Here is a 25,547-nt window from a genome sequence, read left to right on the forward strand (position 1 = left end):
ACCCATAGAAACAGGCTGCTCCTAGTAAACAACCTATAGAAACAGGCTGCTCCTAGTAAACAACCTATAGAAACAGGCTGCTCCTAGTAAACAACCTATAGAAACAGGCTGCTCCTAGTAAACAACCTATAGAAACAGGCTGCTCCTAGTAAACAACCCATAGAAACAGGCTGCTCCTAGTAAACAACCTATAGAAACAGGCTGCTCCTAGTAAACAACCCATAGAAACAGGCTGCTCCTAGTAAACAACCCAGAGAAACAGGCTGCTCCTAGTAAACAACCTATAGAAACAGGCTGCTCCTAGTAAACAACCCATAGAAACAGGCTGCTCCTAGTAAACAACCCATAGAAACAGGCTGCTCCTAGTAAACAACCCATAGAAACAGGCTGCTCCTAGTAAACAACCTATAGAAACAGGCTGCTCCTAGTAAACAACCCATAGAAACAGGCTGCTCCTAATAAACAACCCATAGAAACAGGCTGCTCCTAGTAAACAACCTGCTCCTAGTAAACAACCCATAGAAACAGGCTGCTCCTAGTAAACAACCCATAGAAACAGGCTGCTCCTAGTAAACAACCCATAGAAACAGGCTGCTCCTAGTAAACAACCCATAGAAACAGGCTGCTCCTAGTAAACAACCTATAGAAACAGGCTGCTCCTAGTAAACAACCTATAGAAACAGGCTGCTCCTAGTAAACAACCCATAGAAACAGGCTGCTCCTAGTAAACAACCCATAGAAACAGGCTGCTCCTAGTAAACAACCCATAGAAACAGGCTGCTCCTAGTAAACAACCCATAGAAACAGGCTGCTCCTAGTAAACAACCCATAGAAACAGGCTGCTCCTAGTAAACAACCCATAGAAACAGGCTTCTCCTAGTAAACAACCCATAGAAACAGGCTGCTCCTAGTAAACAACCCATAGAAACAGGCTGCTCCTAGTAAACAACCCATAGAAACAGGCTGCTCCTAGTAAACAACCCATAGAAACAGGCTGCTCCTAGTAAACAACCCATAGAAACAGGCTGCTCCTAGTAAACAACCTATAGAAACAGGCTGCTCTTAGTAAACAACCTATAGAAACAGGCTGCTCCTAGTAAACAACCCATAGAAACAGGCTGCTCCTAGTAAACAACCCATATAAACAGGCTGCTCCTAGTAAACAACCCATAGAAACAGGCTGCTCCTAGTAAACAACCCATAGAAACAGGCTTCTCCTAGTAAACAACCCATAGAAACAGGCTGCTCCTAGTAAACAACCCATAGAAACAGGCTGCTCCTAGTAAACAACCCATAGAAACAGGCTGCTCCTAGTAAACAACCCATAGAAACAGGCTGCTCCTAGTAAACAACCCATAGAAACAGGCTGCTCCTAGTAAACAACCTATAGAAACAGGCTGCTCCTAGTAAACAACCTATAGAAACAGGCTGCTCCTAGTAAACAACCTATAGAAACAGGCTGCTCTTAGTAAACAACCCATAGAAACAGGCTGCTCCTAGTAAACAACCCATAGAAACAGGCTGCTCCTAGTAAACAACCCATAGAAACAGGCTGCTCCTAGTAAACAACCCATAGAAACAGGCTGCTCCTAGTAAACAACCCATAGAAACAGGCTGCTCCTAGTAAACAACCTATAGAAACAGGCTGCTCCTAGTAAACAACCCATAGAAACAGGCTGCTCCTAGTAAAAAACCCATAGAAACAGGCTGCTCCTAGTAAACAACCTATAGAAACAGGCTGCTCCTAGTAAACAACCTATAGAAACAGGCTGCTCCTAGTAAACAACCCATAGATACAGGCTGCTCCTAGTAAACAACCCATAGAAACAGGCTGCTCCTAGTAAACAACCTATAGAAACAGGCTGCTCCTAGTAAACAACCTATAGAAACAGGCTGCTCCTAGTAAACAACCTATAGAAACAGGCTGCTCCTAGTAAACAACCTATAGAAACAGGCTGCTCCTAGTAAACAACCTATAGAAACAGGCTGCTCCTAGTAAACAACCTATAGAAACAGGCTGCTCCTAGTAAACAACCTATAGAAACAGGCTGCTCCTAGTAAACAACCCATAGAAACAGGCTGCTCCTAGTAAACAACCCAGAGAAACAGGCTGCTCCTAGTAAACAACCTATAGAAACAGGCTGCTCCTAGTAAACAACCCATAGAAACAGGCTGCTCCTTGTAAACAACCCATCGAAACAGGCTGCTCCTAGTAAACAACCTATAGAAACAGGCTGCTCCTAGTAAACAACCCATAGAAACAGGCTGCTCCTAGTAAACAACCCATAGAAACAGGCTGCTCCTAGTAAACAACCTAGAGAAACAGGCTGCTCCTAGTAAACAACCTATAGAAACAGGCTGCTCCTAGTAAACAACCCATAGAAACAGGCTGCTCCTTGTAAACAACCCATCGAAACAGGCTGCTCCTAGTAAACAACCTATAGAAACAGGCTGCTCCTAGTAAACAACCCATAGAAACAGGCCGCTCCTTGTAAACAACCCATAGAAACAGGCCGCTCCTAGTAAACAACCTATAGAAACAGGCCGCTCCTAGTAAACAACCCATAGAAACAGGCCGCTCCTAGTAAACAACCCATAGAAACAGGCCGCTTCTTGTAAACAACCCATAGAAACAGGCCGCTCCTATTAAACAACCTATAGAAACAGGCTGCTCCTAGTAAACAACCTATAGAAACAGGCTGCTCCTAGTAAACAACCTATAGAAACAGGCTGCTCCTAGTAAACAACCTATAGAAACAGGCTGCTCCTAGTAAACAACCTATAGAAACAGGCTGCTCCTAGTAAACAACCTATAGAAACAGGCTGCTCCTAGTAAACAACCTATAGAAACAGGCTGCTCCTAGTAAACAACCTATAGAAACAGGCTGCTCCTAGTAAACAACCCATAGAAACAGGCTGCTCCTAATAAACAACCCATAGAAACAGGCTGCTCCTAGTAAACAACCCATACAAACAGGCTGCTCCTAGTAAACAACCCATAGAAACAGGCTGCTCCTAGTAAACAACCCATAGAAACAGGCTGCTCCTAGTAAACAACCCATAGAAACAGGCTGCTCCTAGTAAACAACCCATAGAAACAGGCTGCTCCTAGTAAACAACCCATAGAAACAGGCTGCTCCTAGTAAACAACCCATAGAAACAGGCTGCTCCTAGTAAACAACCCATAGAAACAGGCTGCTCCTAGTAAACAACCTACAGAAACAGGCTGCTCCTAGTAAACAACCTACAGAAACAGGCTGCTCCTAGTAAACAACCCATAGAAACAAGCTGCTCCTAGTAAACAACCCATAGAAACAGGCTGCTCCTAGTAAACAACCCATAGAAACAGGCTGCTCCTAGTAAACAACCTATAGAAACAGGCTGCTCCTAGTAAACAACCTATAGAAACAGGCTGCTCCTAGTAAACAACCTATAGAAACAGGCTGCTCCTAGTAAACAACCTATAGAAACAGGCTGCTCCTAATAAACAACCTATAGAAACAGGCTGCTCTTAGTAAACAACCCATAGAAACAGGCTGCTCCTAGTAAACAACCCATAGAAACAGGCTGCTCCTAGTAAACAACCTATAGAAACAGGCTGCTCCTAGTAAACAACCTATAGAAACAGGCTGCTCCTAGTAAACAACCCATAGAAACAGGCTGCTCCTAGTAAACACCCTATAGAAACAGGCTGCTCCTAGTAAACAACCCATAGAAACAGGCTGCTCCTAGTAAACAACCCATAGAAACAGGCTGCTACTAGTAAACAACCCATAGAAACAGGCTGCTCCTAGTAAACAGCCCATAGAAACAGGCTGCTCCTAGTAAACAACCCATAGAAACAGGCTGCTCCTAGTAAACAACCCATAGAAACAGGCTGCTCCTAGTAAAACAACCCATAGAAACAGGCTGCTCCTGGTAAACAACCTATAGAAACAGGCTGCTCCTGGTAAACAACCTATAGAAACAGGCTGCTCCTAGTAAACAACCCATAGAAACAGGCTGCTCCTTGTAAACAACCCATAGAAACAGGCTGCTCCTAGTAAACAACCCATAGAAACAGGCTGCTCCTAGTAAACAACCCATAGAAACAGGCTGCTCCTAGTAAACAACCCATAGAAACAGGCTGCTCCTAGTAAACAACCCATAGAAACAGGCTGCTCCTAGTAAACAACCTATAGAAACAGGCTGCTCCTAGTAAACAACCCATAGAAACAGGCTGCTCCTAGTAAACAACCCATAGAAACAGGCTGCTCCTAGTAAACAACCCATAGAAACAGGCTGCTCCTAGTAAACAACCCATAGAAACAGGCTGCTCCTAGTAAACAACCCATAGAAACAGGCTGCTCCTAGTAAACAACCTATAGAAACAGGCTGCTCCTAGTAAACAACCCATAGAAACAGGCTGCTCCTAGTAAACAACCTATAGAAACAGGCTGCTCCTAGTAAACAACCTATAGAAACAGGCTGCTCCTAGTAAACAACCTATAGAAACAGGCTGCTCCTAGTAAACAACCCATAGAAACAGGCTGCTCCTAGTAAACAACCCATAGAAACAGGCTGCTCCTAGTAAACAACCTATAGAAACAGGCTGCTCCTAGTAAACAACCTATAGAAAGAGGCTGCTCCTAGTAAACAACCCATAGAAACAGTAAACAACCCATAGAAACAGGCTGCTCCTAGTAAACAACCTAGAGAAACAGGCTGCTCCTAGTAAACAACCTATAGAAACAGGCTGCTCCTAGTAAACAACCCATAGAAACAGGCTGCTCCTAGTAAACAACCTATAGAAACAGGCTGCTCCTAGTAAACAACCCATAGAAACAGGCTGCTCCTAGTAAACAACCCATAGAAACAGGCTGCTCCTAGTAAACAACCCATAGAAACAGGCTGCTCCTAGTAAACATCCCATAGAAACAGGCTGCTCCTAGTAAACAACCCATAGAAACAGGCTGCTCCTAGTAAACAACCCATAGAAACAGGCTGCTCCTAGTAAACAACCCATAGAAACAGGCTGCTCCTAGTAAACAACCCATAGAAACAGGCTGCTCCTAGTAAACAACCTATAGAAACAGGCTGCTCCTAGTAAACAACCCATAGAAACAGGCTGCTCCTAGTAAACAACCCATAGAAACAGGCTGCTCCTAGTAAACAACCTAGAGAAACAGGCTGCTCCTAGTAAACAACCTATAGAAACAGGCTCCTCCTAGTAAACAACCCATAGAAACAGGCTGCTCCTAGTAAACAACCCATAGAAACAGGCTGCTCCTAGTAAACAACCTATAGAAACAGGCTGCTCCTAGTAAACAACCCATAGAAACAGGCTGCTCCTAGTAAACAACCCATAGAAACAGGCTGCTCCTAGTAAACAACCCATAGAAACAGGCTGCTCCTAGTAAACAACCCATAGAAACAGGCTGCTCCTAGTAAACAACCCATAGAAACAGGCTGCTCCTAGTAACCAACCCATAGAAACAGGCTTCTCCTAGTAAACAACCCATAGAAACAGGCTGCTCCTAGTAAACAACCCATAGAAACAGGCTGCTCCTAGTAAACAACCCATAGAAACAGGCTGCTCCTAGTAAACAACCCATAGAAACAGGCTGCTCCTAGTAAACAACCCATAGAAACAGGCTGCTCCTAGTAAACAACCTATAGAAACAGGCTGCTCCTAGTAAACAACCCATAGAAACAGGCTGCTCCTAGTAAACAACCCATAGAAACAGGCTGCTCCTAGTAAACAACCTGCTCCTAGTAAACAACCCATAGAAACAGGCTGCTCCTAGTAAACAACCCATAGAAACAGGCTGCTCCTAGTAAACAACCCATAGAAACAGGCTGCTCCTAGTAAACAACCCATAGAAACAGGCTGCTCCTAGTAAACAACCCATAGAAACAGGCTGCTCCTAGTAAACAACCCATAGAAACAGGCTGCTCCTAGTAAACAACCCATAGAAACAGGCTGCTCCTAGTAAACAACCCATAGAAACAGGCTGCTCCTAGTAAACAACCTATAGAAACAGTAAACAACCTATAGAAACAGACTGCTCCTAGTAAACAACCTATAGAAACAGGCTGCTCCTAGTAAACAACCTATAGAAAGGAATGTGAACAACTGAAACAACAGACAGCTACAAATATGAAAATACATTCAGAGAGAGGAGAGAAGATGAGAGAAGAGAGAGGAGGGAGAGAAAGAGAGAGGAGACAGGAGAGGGAAAGAGGCGAGAGGAGAGAAGAGAGAAAGAGAGAGAAAGAGAGAGGAGACATGAGAGGGAAAGAGGCGAGAGGAGAGAAGAGAGAAAGAGAGAGGAGACAGGAGAGAGAGGAGACAGGAGAGGGAAAGAGGTGAGAGGAGAGAAGAGGAGAGAAGAAAGAGAAAGAGAGAGGAGAGAGAAAGGGAGAGAGGAGACAGGAGAGGGAAAGAGGTGAGAGGAGAGAAGAGGAGAGAAGAAAGAGAAAGAGAGAGGAGGGAGAGAAAGAGAGAGGAGAAAGGAGAGGGAAAGAGGCGAGAGGAGAGAAGAGAGAAAGAGAGAGAAAGAGAGGAGACATGAGAGGGAAAGAGGCGAGAGGAGAGAAGAGAGAAAGAGAGAGGAGACAGGAGAGAGAGGAGACAGGAGAGGGAAAGAGGTGAGAGGAGAGAAGAGGAGAGAAGAAAGAGAAAGAGAGAGGAGAGAGAAAGGGAGAGAGGAGACAGGAGAGAAGAAAGAGAAAGAGAGAGGAGAGAGAAAGGGAGAGAGGAGGCAGGAGAGGGAAAGAGGTGAGAGGAGAGAAGAGGAGAGAAGAAAGAGAAAGAGAGAGGAGGGAGAGAAAGAGAGAGGAGACAGGAGAGGGAAAGAGGCGAGAGGAGAGAAGAGAGAAAGAGAGAGAAAGAGAGAGGAGACATGAGAGGGAAAGAGGCGAGAGGAGAGAAGAGAGAAAGAGAGAGGAGACAGGAGAGAGAGGAGACAGGAGAGGGAAAGAGGTGAGAGGAGAGAAGAGGAGAGAAGAAAGAGAAAGAGAGAGGAGAGAGAAAGGGAGAGAGGAGACAGGAGAGAGGAAAGAAGCGAGAGGAGAGAAAGGAGACAGGAGAGAGGCGAGAGGAGAGAGAGAGAGGAGAGAAGAGGAGAGAGAAAGAGAGAGGAGACAGGAGAGAGGAAAGAGGCGAGAGGAGAAAGAAAGAGAGAGGAGAGAAAGAAAGAGAAGAGAGAGGAGAGGAGAGAGAGGAGAGAGTAAGACAAGAGCAGGAAGAGAAAAGTTAGCAGCAGATTTCTGCCTACAGACACACCGTAGCCCAGGTAGCTTAAGTCTACATTACAGTTAACCATGTTACCTGGTGATGACATGCTCTACTCTGTTAAAACAACGTCAACGTGGAGATACTTCAGGTAGTCTGTGAGTCGTCCGAATCCCCAGGCAGGTAGGTCCAAGTGCAGCTGTGCCCTCTCTCTCTCTCTACCCCTTATACATCCCTCTATCCCTCACTTCTTCCTCCCTCCCTGATGGATGGTTTTGCATAGAGCTTGTCTACCGCTCTACATCACAACAATGATTGGGAGGGGTTTTTTGCATGTGAGAGGAAAGTGACAATGACAGGAGATGGATGATGGCGAGGGCTTCCTCTTCGTCTCTACCCAACGGCGAAGACAAAACATCCTATGTATTGGACTAACATCTTTATCAATAACACGCTATACTGTAGATTCAACAAGCATACCCAATGAAGTAGCATATCCTATACATTCAATATACAGCTTTGCCTCCACCTTATAGGTTCATTAAACAGCTTTGCCTCCACCTTATAGGTTCATTAAACAGCTTTGCCTCTACCTTATAGGTTCATTAAACAGCTTTGCCTCTACCTTATAGGTTCATTAAACAGCTTTGCCTCTACCTTATAGGTTCATTAAACAGCTTTGCCTCTACCTTATAGGTTCATTAAACAGCTTTGCCTCTACCTTATAGGTTCATTAAACAGATTTGCCTCTACCTTATAGGTTCATTAAACAGATTTGCCTCCACCTTATAGGTTCATTAAACAGCTTTGTCTCTAGCTTACAGATTTTACAAACCCAGTCTCTCTGAATATCACACATGCATACAGTATTGTCCCTGGCCACCCTTCTGGCCACCCTGCTGGCCACCCTGCTGGCCACCCTGCTGGCCACCCTGCAGAGAGAAGGTGTCTCTAACAGTTACCATCTGCTACGCGATCTCACTCACCCTCCAACGAGCCAAGGAGCCGTTAGAAAATAGCCTCACTCTATACCATCACAGGTTCCACTGAAAAGCCTTCCTCTGTCCTTCATCAACAGTCCCGTAGAACACCATCACTGCCAGCTTGCCAGGTGCAATGGAACTAATGGAATAGTTACAAAAGTGCAAACCCCACCCACCTGATACTCCAGGCAGGCTAAAGCATAAGATCAAACTTTTTTGAAAAGATTTCAAATAGTATCTGAACCCAGGTTTGGTTGGAAGGTGATGTCGGAGGGGACCGGCAGGATGGGAAGGGGATGCCAGGGGACCGGTGAGCTCAAAACTAAAGCAGGATGGGAAGGGGATGCCAGGGGGGGAACCGGTGAGCTCAAAACTAAAGCAGGATGGGAAGGGGATGCCAGGGGGGGGACCGGTGAGCTCAAAACTAAAGCAGGATGGGAAGGGGATGCCAGGGGGGGGACCGGTGAGCTCAAAACTAAAGCAGGATGGGAAGGGGATGGGTGGGGTCGAGACAGACGGACAAGGATAGACCAACACACACACAAAGGCCACAAACAGACGCACACACACACACAAAGGCCACAAACAGACGTACACATACGCAAAGGCCACAAACAGACGCACACACACACACAAACAGGGGCGTAAAACAGACGCATACACACAAACAAGGGCGTATAACACGCGTGCACACAAGGGAGAAAAAACACATACACAAAACATACACACACACACCCTGTCCCTCTCTCTCTCTCTCTTTCCTCGTCAATGGCTCTTTATTCAACATGGCTGCCAGACATGAATGTGACTCCACACCCTGTTCCAACCACAGTCTAATAACAGGCACACCCAGACCAGACCAGCGCATGAACCCTGCCTGCTAAGGTAACAGTATGTGTATATTTAGGCACACACACACACACACACACACACACACACACACACACACACACACACACACACACACACACACACACACCACACAAATGCTTACAGTCCATAGTAACCCACACCTTTTAAAACCCTATCAACCAGGTAGTGGAGCACGTTTTGACAATGCATTTAGAATTGTATATATATATATATATATTTAAAAAAAAAAACATCTTCACTTGAACCTGATTGGTCAACAACCCCCAGCCCTCCATCAATTTACATAATTTGTATTTTTTTTTTTTACCTTTATTTAACTAGGCAAGTCAGTTAAGAACAAATTCTTATTTTCAATGACGGCCTAGGAACAGTGGGTTAACTGCCTGTTCAGGGGCAGAACGACAGATTTGTACCTTGTCAGCTCGGGGATTTGAACTTGCAACCTTCCGGTTACTAGTCCAACGCTCTAACCACTAGGCTACCCTGCCGCCCCATTTTGAGTTGCTACAGTTCAGTGTTGTGACACTGTAACTTTGTCCACTCAGATGGACATTAAAACACTCAAAAAAATCTGACACCAAAGATATGGGATAAAAGGCATGAGTTCTGTTGGTGAGGGGTTAATATAGCACCATTCCTGTTAGTAGAGACCTTGAAGAGTACGAATACGAAAATAAATAGTTAAAATGCATAAAGGCTATAAAAAAAGCGAGAATTTTGTAACAAATTTGCTCAACCAGGTGGTTGATAAGTCACTAAAAAGTATGGTGGGACTAAGAGGAGGGTACCTCTATTTTTATATGAAAAATACTTATTTTTGGTGAAAAATATTGAATTGCTGACAACACACTATGTTAGGCAACATAAGTTGACCCACAGTTGACAGTACATGTCAGAGTAAAAACCAAGCCATGTGGTCGGAGGAATTGTCTGTAGAGCTCCAAGACAGGATTGTGTCGAGGCACAGATCCGGGGAAGGGTACCAAAAAAATTGTTTGGAACCACCAAGACTCTTCCTAGAGCTGGCCGCTCGGCCAAACTGAACAATCAGGGGAGAAGAGCCTTGGTCAGGGAGGTGACCAAGAACCCGATGGTCACTCTGACAGAGCTCCTGAGTTCCTCTGTGGAGATTGGAGAACCTTCCAGAAGGACAACCATCTCTGCAGCACTCTACCAATCAGGCCTTTATGGTAGAGTGACCAGACGGAAGCCACTCCTCAGTAAAATGCACATGACAGCCCGCTTGGAGTTTGCCAAAAGGCACCTAAAGGACTCAGACCATGAGAAACAAGATTCTCTGGTCTAATGAAAGCAAGATTGAACTCTTTGGCCTGAATGCCAAGCGTCACGTCTACAGGAAACCTGGCACCATCCCTACGGGGAAGCATGGTGATGGCAGCATCATGCTGTAGGGATCTTTTTCAGCGGCAGGGACTAGGAGACCAGTCAGGATCAAGGGAAAGATGAACGGAGCAAAGTACAGAGAGATCCTTGATGAAAGTTTTCTCCACAGCGCTTAGGACCTCAGACTGGGGTGAAGGGGTCACCTTCCAACAGGACAAAGACCCTAAGTACACAGCCAAGACAACGCAGGAGTTGCTTCGGGACAAGTCTGTCCCGAATGTCCTTGAGTGACCCAGCCAGAGTCCGGACTTGAACCCGATCAAACATCTCTGGAGAGACCTGAAAATAGCTGTGCAGCAACGCTCCCCATCCAACCTGACAGAGCTTGAGAGGATCTGCAGAGAAGAATGGGAGAAACTCCCCAAATACAGGTGTGCCAAGCTTGGTCAGGTAGAGTTTCTGGCACCCGCATAAACCAGATTCGTCCGTCAGATTGCCAGATGGTGAAGCGTGATCGGTCCCGTTCTGTGAGATTGTGTGGCCTGCCACTCCGTGGCTGAGCCGTTGTTGCTCCTACATGTTTCCACTTCACAATAACAGCACTTACAGTTGACCGGGTAAAGCTCTAGCATGGCAGAAATCTGACTTGTTGGAAAGGTGGCATCCTATGACGGTGCCATGTTGAAAGTCACTGAGCTCTTCAGTAAGGCCATTATACTGGCAATGTTTGTCTATGGAGAATGCATGGCTGTGTAGACCCTGCCTGCCTCCGTTAGGTATCAACGAGGAAACAGTCATAAAACATATACACTATTATACACAAGCATGGATGTACACATTCACATACAAGGACGGACCGGACCGGACCGGACCAGACCAGACCAGACCAGACCAGACAGACAGACACAGTCACAACTCATCTAGCTGATTATGCCTCAGACAAACCTCCAGACCCACAGAGACACCACCCCACAGAGACACCACCCCACAGAGACACCACCCCACAGAGACACCACCCCACAGAGACACCACCCCACAGAGACACCACCCCACAGAGACACCACCCCACAGAGACACCACCCCACAGAGACACCACCCCACAGAGACACCACCCCACAGAGACACCACTCCACAGAGACACCACTCCACAGAGACACCACCCCATGTCCCACATTAGATTAGACAGATTACACTGATCTACCATGTCTATCAGAATGCATTCTGGGGTTCCCAGGACCAACGCTGATCTACCATGTCTATCAGAATGCATTCTGGGGTTCCCAGGACCAACGCTGATCTACCATGTCTATCAGAATGCATTCTGGGGTTCCCAGGACAAACGCTGATCGACCATGTCTATCAGAATGCATTCTGGGGTTCCCAGGACCAACGCTGATCTACCATGTCTATCAGAATGCATTCTGGGGTTCCCAGGACCAACGCTGATCGACCATGTCTATCAGAATGCATTCTGGGGTTCCCAGGACCAACGCTGATCTACCATGTCTATCAGAATGCATTCTGGGGTTCCCAGGACCAACGCTGATCGACCATGTCTATCAGAATGCATTCTGGGGTTCCCAGGACCAACGCTGATCGACCATGTCTATCAGAATGCATTCTGGGGTTCCCAGGGCCAACGCTGATCTACCATGTCTATCAGAATGCATTCTGGGGTTCCCAGGGCCAACGCTGATCGACCATGTCTATCAGAATGCATTCTGGGGTTCCCAGGACCAACGCTGATCGACCATGTCTATCAGAATGCATTCTGGGGTTCCCAGGGCCAACGCTGATCTACCATGTCTATCAGAATGCATTCTGGGGTTCCCAGGGCCAACGCTGATCTACCATGTCTATCAGAATGCATTCTGGGGTACCCATGACCAACGCTGATCTACCATGTCTATCAGAATGCATTCTGGGATTCCCAGGACCAACGCTGATCGACCATGTCTATCAGAATGCATTCTGGGGTTCCCAGGACCAACGCTGATCGACCATGTCTATCAGAATGCATTCTGGGGTTCCCAGGGCCAACGCTGATCTACCATGTCTATCAGAATGCATTTTGGGGTTCCCAGGACCAACGCTGATCGACCATGTCTAGCAGAATGCATTTTGGGGTTCCCAGGACCAACGCTGATCTACCATGTCTAGCAGAATGCATTTTGGGGTTCCCAGGACCAACGCTGATCGACCATGTCTATCAGAATGCATTCTGGGGTTCCCAGGACCAACGCTGATCGACCATGTCTATCAGAATGCATTCTGGGGTTCCCAGGACCAACGCTGATCGACCATGTCTATCAGAATGCATTCTGGGGTTCCCAGGACCAACGCTGATCGACCATGTCTATCAGAATGCATTCTGGGGTTCCCAGGACCAACGCTGATCGACCATGTCTATCAGAATGCTAAGCACTAGCAGAGAGCAGCATGAACAGGGTCATAACATAGGACTGGGTCATAACATAGGACTGGGTCATAACATAGGACTGGGTCATAACATAGGACTGGGGCATAACATAGGACTGGGGCATAACATAGGACTGGGTCATAACATAGAACAGGGTCATAACATAGAACAGGGTCATAACATAGGACTGGGTCATAACATAGGACTGGGTCATAACATAGGACTGGGTCATAACATAGGACTGGGTCATAACATAGGACTGGGTCATAACATAGGACTGGGTCATAACATAGGACTGGGTCATAACATCACACCACTCTGCTCACCAGACTTGGGTTTAAATATTATTTGAAATCATTTAAAGTACTCTATCTGTGCTTATTAAACGTGCCTGGTACCAGTGGTGAAAAAGTAAAGTACAAATAAAAAAAGACTTAAGTAGTACTTTCAAGTATTTTTACTGAAGTACTTTACACCACTGGCTGGTACAGATCTAGGGACACACATGACACTCCAGGCTACATTAAGGAATACAAAGCAATAACAAAGCTTTTATTTTTATTAAGTAGTATTTGACCCAGGTCTGCTCTACTCTGCTCACTCCCCCTGACAAGCAGGACTTCCTGTCAGTCGAATGGACCATTGCTATGATTTGAATCAATTACTATGCTGGATAAATCTTTAAAGTTGACTTAAATCATTAAAATCTGACTTAAATCTTTCAAATTAAAATAGGACATTAGTCCAATAAATACTTCACAATCCTTAAAAGGCATATCTGGGATGTATATGAAACCAATTCTTAAAAGGGGATATATCTGGGATGTATTTGAAACCAATCCCTTACCAGGTAATGATGGTACCGTATGACCACGTATGTAATGTGTGTATAACTGATAACAGAGTACTACCAAGAGGCTACAGGTAGATAACGTGTTGAGGAGCGAGTATATGAAAACACTTACATTATATAACATTCCAGTTCTCACACACACATTAAACACACACACACACTCTCCTACTCACACACTCACACACTAGTAAACACGATAACCTGCGTCCGTGTCACAAAAACGCAGAACACAAAACAGACACACTTCGGGTGCGTTGGTAAATTCAGTCTGGTCATCTGCTCCGATTTCAGAGCACTCTCATCTGAGTGTGCCAGAGAGCGCAGAATAACTGATGAATTTGCGAACGCTTAACACCCGTTGAATATGACCTGTGTCAGTAAACTCATCGGCCAGAGCATCCGGTGTGCGCTCTGAACGCGAAACATTCTGAATTTGGAACGGACAGTCTGGCAGTTACAGTCACCAACTCTCTGGATAACATAACAGCTTAACCAGCTCTGCTAAAGCAAGTCATGTTCAGTGAGCTTTTCTCGCTCACTTAGATGTCTGGAAGTAGCTAGCAAGTTAGCTTGGGTGCTTGACTGCTGTTGTTAGTACATTCAGATCAACCCTTAAAGAGATGGTTGGGGCTAAAGCTTAAGAGGGTGTGAACGATGCTGAATGGGGTGGAGACAAAGAAGGGCTCTCCAGTAGGTGTAACAAAACATTCAAGGAGCATTTTCTCAAAAGTGAGGTTACAAGTTGATCAACTTTCAAAGCAGAATTACTTTCACATTGTTCCTCAACTCTAGTGTATGATATACCATTTTCTAGCTCTGAGTCTCTACTTATAGCCAATGTAAAAAACACAATTTCAAATGTTGCTACATAAGACCAATTTGAGCCGGTCGGTCATATATTAGCATACAGTCAGTAGTAAACCCGTTCCCCTGTATCCGTGTGTCACACACACACACACACACACACACACACACACACACACACACACACACACACACACACACACACACACACACACACACACACACACACACACACACACACACACACACACACACACACACACACACACACACACACACACACACACACACACACACACGTCCATATCTTACCATATAGAGCCTTGGCGCTAATCTTGCTGTCAGATCTGGCCACCCCACTGCAGAGAGAGGAAGAGCAGGAGGAAGAGGAAGGGTTACCAGGGTTACGTTGTCTGCCTTTCATCGCTTCTCCTATTTTTTTTCTCAAACTCATCCAAATGTCACAATGTTACTACAAACACTATCTATCACTAATCAGTCGCACTACACACTCACACAGGGCAGTGTGATACAGTGAGTAAGAGTTTCCCAGCTTGCAGACTGGACAGGACTGGAAGAGATTAGTCCTGAGATTCTGAGCATATGGCCCAGAGAGAGAGAGAGACAGAGAAGCGGCATGGAGAACGGGGAGAGAGAAGGAGAGCAAGATAGAGAGAGAAGGCATGGGGCATTGGGAGAAAGGAGAGAGAGAGAGAGTGGAGGCGTGGGCCTCGGGGAGAAATGTGAAAGAGAGAGAGTGCGAGAGAGAGGAGGCGTGGGTCACGGGTAGAGAGAGAGGGGGGGCACATGGAGAGAGAGAGAGAGAGAAATCGAGAGACAGCAAGAGAGAAAGACAGCAAGAGAGGGGGGGGGCACATGGAGAGAGAGAGAGAAATCGAGAGACAGCAAGAGAGAAAGACAGCAAGAGAGGGGGGGGGGGCACATGGAGAGAGAGAGAGAGAAATCGAGAGACAGCAAGAGAGGGGGGGGGGTACATGGAGAGAGAGGGAGGGGGGGCGTGGGGCTTATGGAGAGAGAGAGAGAGAGAGAGAGAGAGAGAGAGAGAGAGAGAGAGAGAGAGAGAGAGAGGAAAGCTGGAGCCAGGAACCCAGGGAAAGCAAACACGCAACAGAGACAGAAACAGAGGTTTCTCTGTCCTCCAGGAGTCCCTGACCCGCACCCAGTCTGACATATACTAGGTTAGTGATTCTATCTCACCGTGTTCAACTAGGAGTCTGGGAAAGGGCATCTATTAGAAGATGGAAAATGGAAGTGTGTGTGTGTGTGTGTGTGTGTGTGTGCGTGCGTGCGTGCGTGCGTGCGTGCGTGCGTGTCACTCACTTGGCCTGCCTCTTCGGAGGTCCCTGGATACTCATGATCTAAGACATCCGCCAGAGAAGAAGAGATGCTGAGAGGAGAGAGAAATGACATGATGTTTGTTTACTAAACCAAGCATTGGACGTTTCCCACAAGAGAAATTCTATACATGATATTTATCCATAGACAAAGACTAAAATAACCAACATTGGTTACACAACCTCAACGTCTTCTCACTTAAACATTCAGAATCAAATCAAAGTTTATTAGTCGCGTACAGAGATTTGCAAATGTTATCGCAGGTGCAGCTAAATGCTTGTGTTTCTAGCTCCAACAGTGCAGTAGGATCTAACTAAATGCTTGTGTTCCCAGCTCCAACAGTGCAGTAGCATCTAACTAAATGCTTGTGTTTCTAGATCCAACAGTGCAGTAGTATCTAACTAAATGCTTGTGTTTCTAGCTCCAACAGTGCAGTAATATCTAACTAAATGCTTGTGTTTCTAGCTCCAACAGTGCAGTAATACCTAACTAAATGCTTGTGTTCCTAGCTCCAACAGTGCAGTAATACCTAACTAAATGCTTGTGTTCCTAGCTCCAACAGTGCAGTAATACCTAACTAAATGCTTGTGTTCCTAGCTCCAACAGTGCAGTAATACCTAACTAAATGATTGTGTTCCTAGCTCCAGCAGTGCAGTAATACCTAACTAAATGCTTGTGTTCCTAGCTCCAACAGTGCAGTAATACCTAACTAAATGCTTGTGTTCCTAGCTCCAACAGTGCAGTAATACCTAACTAAATGCTTGTGTTCCTGGCTCCAACAGTGCAGTAGGGAATGTTTTAGGTTGTCAGTGATGTGCACGCTGAGAAACTTGAAGACTTTGACCCTCTCCAATTGAGCCCCTGTTGATGGGGGTGTGCTCTCTCTGCTGTAAGTCCACGATCGACTCCTTCGTTTTGTTGATGTTGAGGGAGAGGTTATTTTCCTGGCACCACTCCGCCAGGGCCCTCACCTCCTCCATGTAGTCTTAAGTTTATGCCTTATAGGTGGGGAGGAGTAGAATGGAGGCGTGATCTGATTTTTCGAAGGGAGGTCCTTGTAGTCACACTGAAAGGAACAGTAGCAATGATCCTCAGTCCTCAATGCGAGTGTAGCACAGGAGACTTGTTGATAGAATTTCGGTAGCATTTTCCTCACATTTCCGTGTGGTTCAGTTAATAAAACATTGTGCTTGCAACTCCAGGGGTTGTGGGTTCAATTCCCATGGGGGACCAGTACGGGGGGAAAACACAAAAAATGATATCCAGTCACTACTGTAAGTTGCTCTGGATAAGGGCGTCTGGTTAATGACTAAAATGCTAAAGTCCCTCGCTACAGTAAATGTGGTTTCCAGTGTAGTTCTTTGAGAGCCGTTGCCAGCTTGTGGGGAGGGAATATGTGTCGGTGTTTTGGTGCAGACGCTGGGACGAATAGAGCTGCCTTGGGAAGTTCAAACAAAGGATCCAGGTCAGGGAAATCTAATTTCAGATCATATGACCGCCAATCTAATATCCCAAAGTTATTTTCGGCTGTAGGTAATAAAACAGGAAACATTCTCCGCAAATGACGTAGTAAATAACACACACAACTACTGCAAAGTTGGCTAAGAGCTAGAACCAGAGCGACCGTTTCACAACGTAAAGATTGTAGTTGTTGTAGGGAATGGCTCAGAGAGCTGTTGGTGGCTCAGAGAACTGTTGGTGGCTCAGAGAGTGGCTCAGAGAACTGTTGGTGGGTCAGAGAGCTGTTGGTGGCTCAGAGAGCTGTTGGTTGGTGGCTCAGAGAGCTGTTGGTGGCTCAGAGAGCTGTTGGTGGGTGGCTCAGAGAGCTGTTGGTGGGTGGCTCAGAGAGCTGCTGGTGGGCGGGTCAGAGAGCTGTTGGTGGGTGGCTCAGAGAGCTGTTGGTGGGTGGCTCAGAGAGCTGTTGGTGGCTCAGAGAGCTGTTGGTGGGTGGGTCAGAGAGCTGTTGGTGGGTGGGTCAGAGAGCTGTTGGTGGGTGGGTCAGAGAGCTGTTGGTGGGTGGGTCAGAGAGCTGTTGGTGGCTCAGAGAGCTGTTGGTGGGTGGGTCAGAGAGCTGTTGGTGGGTGGCTCAGAGAGCTGTTGGTGGGTGGCTCAGAGAGCTGTTGGTGGGTGGCTCAGAGAGCTGTTGGTGGGTCAGAGAGCTGTTGGTGGGTCAGAGAGCTGTTCGTGGCTCAGAGAGCTGTTGGTGGCTCAGAGAGCTGTTGGTGGCTCAGAGAGCTGTTGGTGGGTGGGTCAGAGAGCTGTTGGTTGGTGGCTCAGAGAGCTGTTGGTTGGTGGGTCAGATAGCTGTTGGTGGGTCAGAGAGCTGTTGGTGGGTGGATCAGAGAGCTGTTGGTGGGTGGGTCAGAGAGCTGTTGGTGGTGTCTCAGAGAGCTGTTGGTGGGTCAGAGAGCTGTTGGTGGGTCAGAGAGCTGTTGGTGGGTGGGTCAGAGAGCTGTTGGTGGGTGGGTCAGAGAGCTGTTGGTTTGGCTCAGAGAGCTGTTGGTTGGTGGCTCAGAGAGCTGTTGGTGGGTCAGAGAGCTGTTGGTGGGTCAGAGAGCTGTTGGTGGGTCAGAGAGCTGTTGGTGGGTGGGTCAGAGAGCTGTTGGTGGGTGGGTCAGAGAGCTGTTGGTGGGTGGGTCAGAGAGCTGTTGGTGGGTGGGTCAGAGAGCTGTTGGTGGGTGGGTCAGAGAGCTGTTGGTGGGTGGGTCAGAGAGCTGTTGGTGGGTGGGTCAGAGAGCTGTTGGTGGGTGGGTCAGAGAGCTGTTGGTGGGTGAGTCAGAGAGCTGTTGGTGGGTGGCTCAGAGAACTGTTGGTGCCAGTTAATTAATAGCTAATTTACTGTGTCTTAAGAAAACAAGGGATACAACTAAACGACAGTAGAGTCATTGCTCTTTATCTCTTTATGATAGGAACCGTGTAAACAACACAGAGAAAATACATTTTTAAAAACTATCCCTTTCCTCTCGTCAGACTGTATGGCACCTTCTCAAGACAGTCAGTAACGATTATGTAATCATAATGGTGTCATTAGTAAATGATTACTGTCTAAAACTCATCTGGATATTAGTCTGATCCCTGATCTGTGTATGCTGCAAAATCACCATAGGAGTTAGAAACACAAACACACCTGAGACAAAGATAATATTAAAGGCTCAGTTCAGTCAAAAACGTGATTCTACTGTGTTTTATATATATTTCCACACTGTGAGGTTGGAATAAAACTGTGAAATTGTGAAAATTAATGCCCTTTTAGTGTCAGAGCTGTTTGAAAAGACCACCTGACATTTCTGCCTGTTTTGATAGGATGGAGTTTTGACCTGCTTGGTGACATCACCAGGCGGTAAATTCGTTAATAGACCAATAGGAAAGAGAGTTCCAAACCTCTCTGCTAATAACAGCTCGTTTTCTGTTTCCCCCTCCCCATTCAGACCACTCCCAGACAGTCACTAGCAACATTCTTGCTTGAGAAATGCTAAGAAGCAATTTTTTTCAATTTTTGATCCATTTTAATTGACAACAAATTACAGTAAGGTACTTAATTGTTACCCGGAAATTATTTGATATTGAGATTTTAAAAAAAACATCTGCATTGGACCTTTAATGCATTTACTTTCTAGTTACTAGAAGTAAAGTGTTGTTACGTTACGTCTACTCCTGCTCGACGTCACTGGTCGACTAACCACCGGTCTTGGCATCCATCATTACTACCATCATTACTTACCATTTATCTTAGCGTTCTGTTCTGTCAGTCATCAGGTAGTAATTGTTTGTGTTTCCATGTCCAGACGCTTCTCTCATTTTGTAACGGTCCTTGTTTGTTTGTTTTCTTCTTCATTAAACTCACTAACTGCACCTTCTTCCTGACTCCTTGCGTCTACGTTACAGGTGTCTGCTTCACACAGCAGATTTGAGTTTCATCCAGTAACTTTTGAAATCCTCATTTTGTATTTTGGTGAAAAAAGAGGATTATTTTCACTCTTCTCTTCCTTCTTTAAATCGCTGTTCACCTGAGTAGCCTTCTCCTCTAAGCATCTCGTTATATTAGCTTGTACTATATTGATTACAACTGAGAGCCCAGGGTAGGTCTGATGTCACTCGTTGGTTACTAGCTGCTACTATTAAGTGCTTGACTGACTGGTAAAGGTACTGGTCTACCTGTCAGCTGGGTGTCCATATGGTAAAGACAGGTATTACCAAGCAGAAGGGCTCTGATTGGGCCCAACCCCTTCGGGCCCTGGTCAAAAAGTACTGTATATAGGGAATAGTACTGCAACGGGCTGAGGTAACATAACAACGGGCTGAGGTAACATAGCAACGGGCTGAGGTAACATAACAACGGGCTGAGGTAACATAACAACGGGCTGAGGTAACATAACAACGGGCTGAGGTAACATAGCAACGGGCTGAGGTAACATAGCAACGGGCTGAGGTAACATAACAACGGGCTGAGGTAACATAACAACGGGCTGAGGTAACATAACAACGGGCTGAGGTAACATAACAACGGGCTGAGGTAACATAACAACGGGCTGAGGTAACATAACAACGGGCTGAGGTAACATAACAACGGGCTGAGGTAACATAGCAACGGGCTGAGGTAACATAGCAACGGGCTGAGGTAACATAACAACGGGCTGAGGTAACATAACAACGGGCTGAGGTACCATAACAACGGGCTGAGGTACCATAACAACGGGCTGAGGTACCATAACAACGGCCTGAGGTACCATAACAACGGGCTGAGGTAACATAACAACGGGCTGAGGTAACATAACAACGGGCTGAGGTAACATAACAACGGGCTGAGGTAACAAAACAACGGGCTGAGGTAACGTAACAACGGGCTGGGGTAACGTAACAACGGGCTGAGGTAACATAACAACGGGCTGAGGTAACGTAACAACGGGCTGAGGTAACGTAACAACGGGCTGAGGTGACGTAACAACGGGCTGAGGTGACGTAACAACGGGCTGAGGTGACATAACAACGGGCTGAGGTAACATAACAACGGGCTGAGGTAACATAACAACGGGCTGAGGTAACATAACAACGGGCTGAGGTACCATAACAACGGCCTGAGGTACCATAACAACGGGCTGAGGTAACATAACAACGGGCTGAGGTAACATAACAACGGGCTGAGGTAACATAACAACGGGCTGAGGTAACATAACAACGGGCTGAGGTAACATAACAACGGGCTGAGGTAACATAACAACGGGCTGAGGTAACATAACAACGGGCTGAGGTAACATAACAACGGGCTGAGGTAACATAACAACGGGCTGAGGTAACATAACAACGGGCTGAGGTAACATAACAACGGGCTGAGGTAACATAGCAACGGGCTGAGGTAACATAACAACGGGCTGAGGTAACATAACAACGGGCTGAGGTACCATAACAACGGGCTGAGGTACCATAACAACGGCCTGAGGTACCATAACAACGGGCTGAGGTACCATAACAACGGGCTGAGGTAACATAACAACGGGCTGAGGTAACATAACAACGGGCTGAGGTAACATAACAACGGGCTGAGGTAACAAAACAACGGGCTGAGGTAACGTAACAACGGGCTGGGGTAACGTAACAACGGGCTGAGGTAACATAACAACGGGCTGAGGTAACTTAACAACGGGCTGAGGTAACGTAACAACGGGCTGAGGTAACGTAACAACGGGCTGAGGTGACGTAACAACGGGCTGAGGTGACGTAACAACGGGCTGAGGTAACATAACAACGGGCTGAGGTAACATAACAACGGGCTGAGGTAACATAACAACGGGCTGAGGTAACATAACAACGGGCTGAGGTAACATAACAACGGGCTGAGGTAACATAACAACGGGCTGAGGTAACATAACAACGGGCTGAGGTAACATAACAACGGGCTGAGGTACCATAACAACGGGCTGAGGTACCATAACAACGGGCTGAGGTACCATAACAACGGGCTGAGGTACCATAACAACGGGCTGAGGTACCATAACAACGGGCTGAGGTAACATAACAACGGGCTGAGGTAACATAACAACGGGCTGAGGTACCGTAACAACGGGCTGAGGTAACGTAACAACGGGCTGAGGTAACATAACAACGGGCTGAGGTGACATAACAACGGGCTGAGGTAACATAACAACGGGCTGAGGTAACATAACAACGGGCTGAGGTAACATAACAACGGGCTGAGGTAACATAACAACGGGCTGAGGTAACATAACAACGGGCTGAGGTAACATAACAATGGGCTGAGGTAACATAACAACGGGCTGAGGTACCGTAACAACGGGCTGAGGTAACATAACAACGGGCTGGGGTAACATAACAACGGGCTGAGGTAACATAACAACGGGCTGGGGTAACATAACAACGGGCTGGGGTAACATAACAACGGGCTGGGGTAACATAACAACGGGCTGAGGTAACATAACAACGGGCTGGGGTAACATAACAACGGGCTGGGGTAACAACGGGCTGAGGTAACAACGGGCTGAGGTAACAACGGGCTGAGGTAACATAACAACGGGCTGAGGTAACATAACAACGGGCTGAGGTAACATAACAACGGGCTGAGGTAACATAACAACGGGCTGAGGTAACATAACAACGGGCTGAGGTAACATAACAACGGGCTGAGGTAACATAACAACGGGCTGAGGTAACATAGCAACGGGCTGAGGTACCGTAACAACGGGCTGAGGTAACATAACAACGGGCTGAGGTAACATAACAACGGGCTGAGGTAACATAGCAACGGGCTGAGGTACCGTAACAACGGGCTGAGGTACCGTAACAACGGGCAGAGGTAACATAACAACGGGCTGGGGTAACATAACAACGGGCTGGGGTAACATAACAACGGGCTGAGGTAACATAACAACGGGCTGGGGTAACATAACAACGGGCTGAGGTAACATAACAACGGGCTGAGGTAACATAACAACGGGCTGAGGTAACATAACAACGGGCTGAGGTAACATAACAACGGGCTGGGGTAACATAACAACGGGCTGAGGTACCGTAACAACGGGCTGAGGTACCGTAACAACGGGCTGAGGTACCGTAACAACGGGCTGAGGTACCGTAACAACGGGCTGAGGTAACATAACAACGGGCTGGGGTAACAACGGGCTGAGGTAACATAACAACGGGCTGAGGTAACAATGGGCTGAGGTAACGTAACAACGGGCTGAGGTAACGTAACAACGGGCTGAGGTACCGTAACAACGGGCTGAGGTACCATAACAACGGAATGAGGTAACGTAACAACGGGCTGAGGTAACATAACAACGGGCTGAGGTAACATAACAACGGGCTGAGGTAACGTAACAACGGGCTGAGGTAACATAACAACGGGCTGAGGTAACATAAGAACGGGCTGAGGTAACATAACAACGGGCTGAGGTAACATAACAACGGGCTGAGGTAACAACGGGCTGAGGTAACGTAACAACGGGCTGAGGTAACATAACAACGGGCTGGGGTAACATAACAACGGGCTGAGGTAACATAACAACGGGCTGAGGTACCATAACAACGGAATGAGGTAACGTAACAACGGGCTGAGGTAACATAACAACGGAATGAGGTAACATAGCAAAGGGGTGAGGTAACATAACAACGGGCTGAGGTACCATAACAACGGGCTGAGGTAACGTAACAACGGGCTGAGGTAACATAACAACGGGCTGAGGTAACATAACAACGGGCTGAGGTAACATAACAACGGGCTGAGGTACCGTAACAACGGGCTGGGGTAACAACGGGCTGAGGTAACATAACAACGGGCTGAGGTAACATAACAACGGGCTGAGGTACCGTAACAACGAGCTGAGGTAACGTAACAACGGGCTAGGGTAACATAACAACGGGCTGAGGTAACGTAACAACGGGCTGAGGTAACGTAACAACGGGCTAGGGTAACATAACAACGGGCTAAGGTAACGTAACAACGGGCTGAAATAACGTAACAACGGGCTGAGGTAACGTAACAACGGGCTAGGGTAACATAACAACGGGCTGGGGTAACATAACAACGGGCTGGGGTAACAACGGGCTGGGGTGGGGTAACAACGGGCTGGGGTGGGGTAACAACGGGCTGGGGTAACAACGGGCTGGGGTGGGGTAACAACGGGCTAGGGTAACAACGGGCTGGGGTGGGGTAACAATGGGCTGGGGTAACAACGGGCTGGGGTAACAATGGGCTGGGGTAACAGTGGGCTGGTTGTAACAACGGGCTGGGGTAACAACTGGCTGGGGTAACAGTGGGCTGGGGTAACAACGGGCTGGGGTAACAACGGGCTGGGGTAACAACGGGCTGGGGTAACAACGGGCTGGGGTAACAACGGGCTGGGGTAACAACGGGCTGGGGTAACAACAGGCTGAGGTAACAACAGGCTGAGGTAACAGTGGGCTGGGGTAACAACGGGCTGGGGTAACAACGGGCTGGGGTAACAGTGGGCTGGGGTAACAACAGGCTGAGGTAACAACAGGCTGACAATCTCTCCTAGTGCCTGCTTCTATCTACAACAAGACACAGACATGTATGTATCTCTCCCAGTGTCTGCTTCCATCTACAACAAGACACAGACTGTGAGGATATTAATAGCCATTAAAACTGTGTCGGAGGAGCAACAAGGAGCATGAGAGGCGCTGGAGCTTATCTAGATACAGCTTATCTATACATCTACATAACACCATAGCAGATTACACAAACAAAGGATGCATACCAAATGGAACCCTGTTCCCTGTATAGTGTCCTCCTTTTGACCCAGAGTCCTTTGCACTATATAGGGAATAGGGTGCCATTTGGGACGAAGCCCATGACCAAAAGGTGAATGAGGGTATGAGGCCTGGGAGACTATAGGAGAGTGACTAGGTAGTGTTTAATTCAACACTTCCTCTTTCCTCTCTTATCTCTCCCGTCATCTTCTCTCACTCTCTCTCTCTCTCTCCCATTGTTCCGGATAGCCAGGTGCTGGCACGAGACCAGGTTTCAGGGTAGGAGGGAGGGAGGGAGGGAGGGGGGATGAGAGAGGGGCAGGGAGGGAGGGAGAGATGCGAGAGAGGGAGGGGATGAGAGAGAGGGAGGGAGGATGTGGATGGGAGCGTGCTCCCTCTGCTGTCTCCCGAAGTCCACGATCAGCTCCTTTGTTTTGTTGACGTTGAGAGGGAGGTTAGTTTCCTGGCACCACTCTCGCAGGACCCTCACCTCCTCCCGGTAAGCTGTCTCATCATTGTCGGTAATCAGGCCTACCACTGTTGTGATGTCTGTAAACTTGATGATTGATTTGGAGATATGCGTGGCCACGCAGTCATGGGTGAACATGGAGTACCGGAGGAGGATCAGCGTAGCGGAGGAGTCATGTCCTACCTTCACCACCTGCGGGTGACCCGTCAGGGAGTCCAGGACCCAGTTGCACAGGGCAAGGGTTCAGACCCAGGGCCCCGAGCTTAACGATGAGCTTCCATGGTGTTGAAGGCTGAGCTACAGTCACTTTCACCTGAGTTTCTGCTAGTATATAAAACCTGGCTTCCAATGTCATAACAACCAGTTCTACTCGCTGGGTAGTTACATATAAACATTAAAGGAAGAGGACTTCATCAAATATCGTGGCCAACACCGATTCTACCATGAAGCCCTGGTACAAGAGTCGTGGACTAGTGGCCCTCATTTACAGAAGTTCACTATGAGTC

At 47.1% G+C, this 25,547-nt stretch overlaps 1 protein-coding gene across 5 annotated transcripts in view; it reads right to left on the minus strand.

Annotated features, from left to right (window-relative positions):
- Positions 1–25,547, minus strand: part of LOC129856187 (epidermal growth factor receptor kinase substrate 8-like protein 2) — a 166,843-nt gene that overhangs the window by 117,445 nt on the left and 23,851 nt on the right. Inside the window, exons 2-3 of one of the 5 annotated variants that reach the window (XM_055924298.1) lie at positions 15,834–15,900; positions 14,805–14,851 (exon numbers count right to left, since the gene is read on the minus strand). In XM_055924298.1, coding sequence (XP_055780273.1) covers positions 14,805–14,851; positions 15,834–15,868 — 82 coding nt within the window. In that variant the 5' untranslated portion in view covers positions 15,869–15,900. Of the gene's footprint in view, positions 1–7,312; positions 7,652–14,804; positions 15,239–15,833; positions 15,901–25,547 lie in introns of those variants that run through there. The other 4 variants (XM_055924302.1, XM_055924297.1, XM_055924299.1 and 1 more) reach the window with 4 other exon arrangements.

Source organism: Salvelinus fontinalis, chromosome 5 (assembly GCF_029448725.1).
Source record: "Salvelinus fontinalis isolate EN_2023a chromosome 5, ASM2944872v1, whole genome shotgun sequence".
Taxonomy (NCBI): Eukaryota; Metazoa; Chordata; class Actinopteri; order Salmoniformes; family Salmonidae; genus Salvelinus; species Salvelinus fontinalis.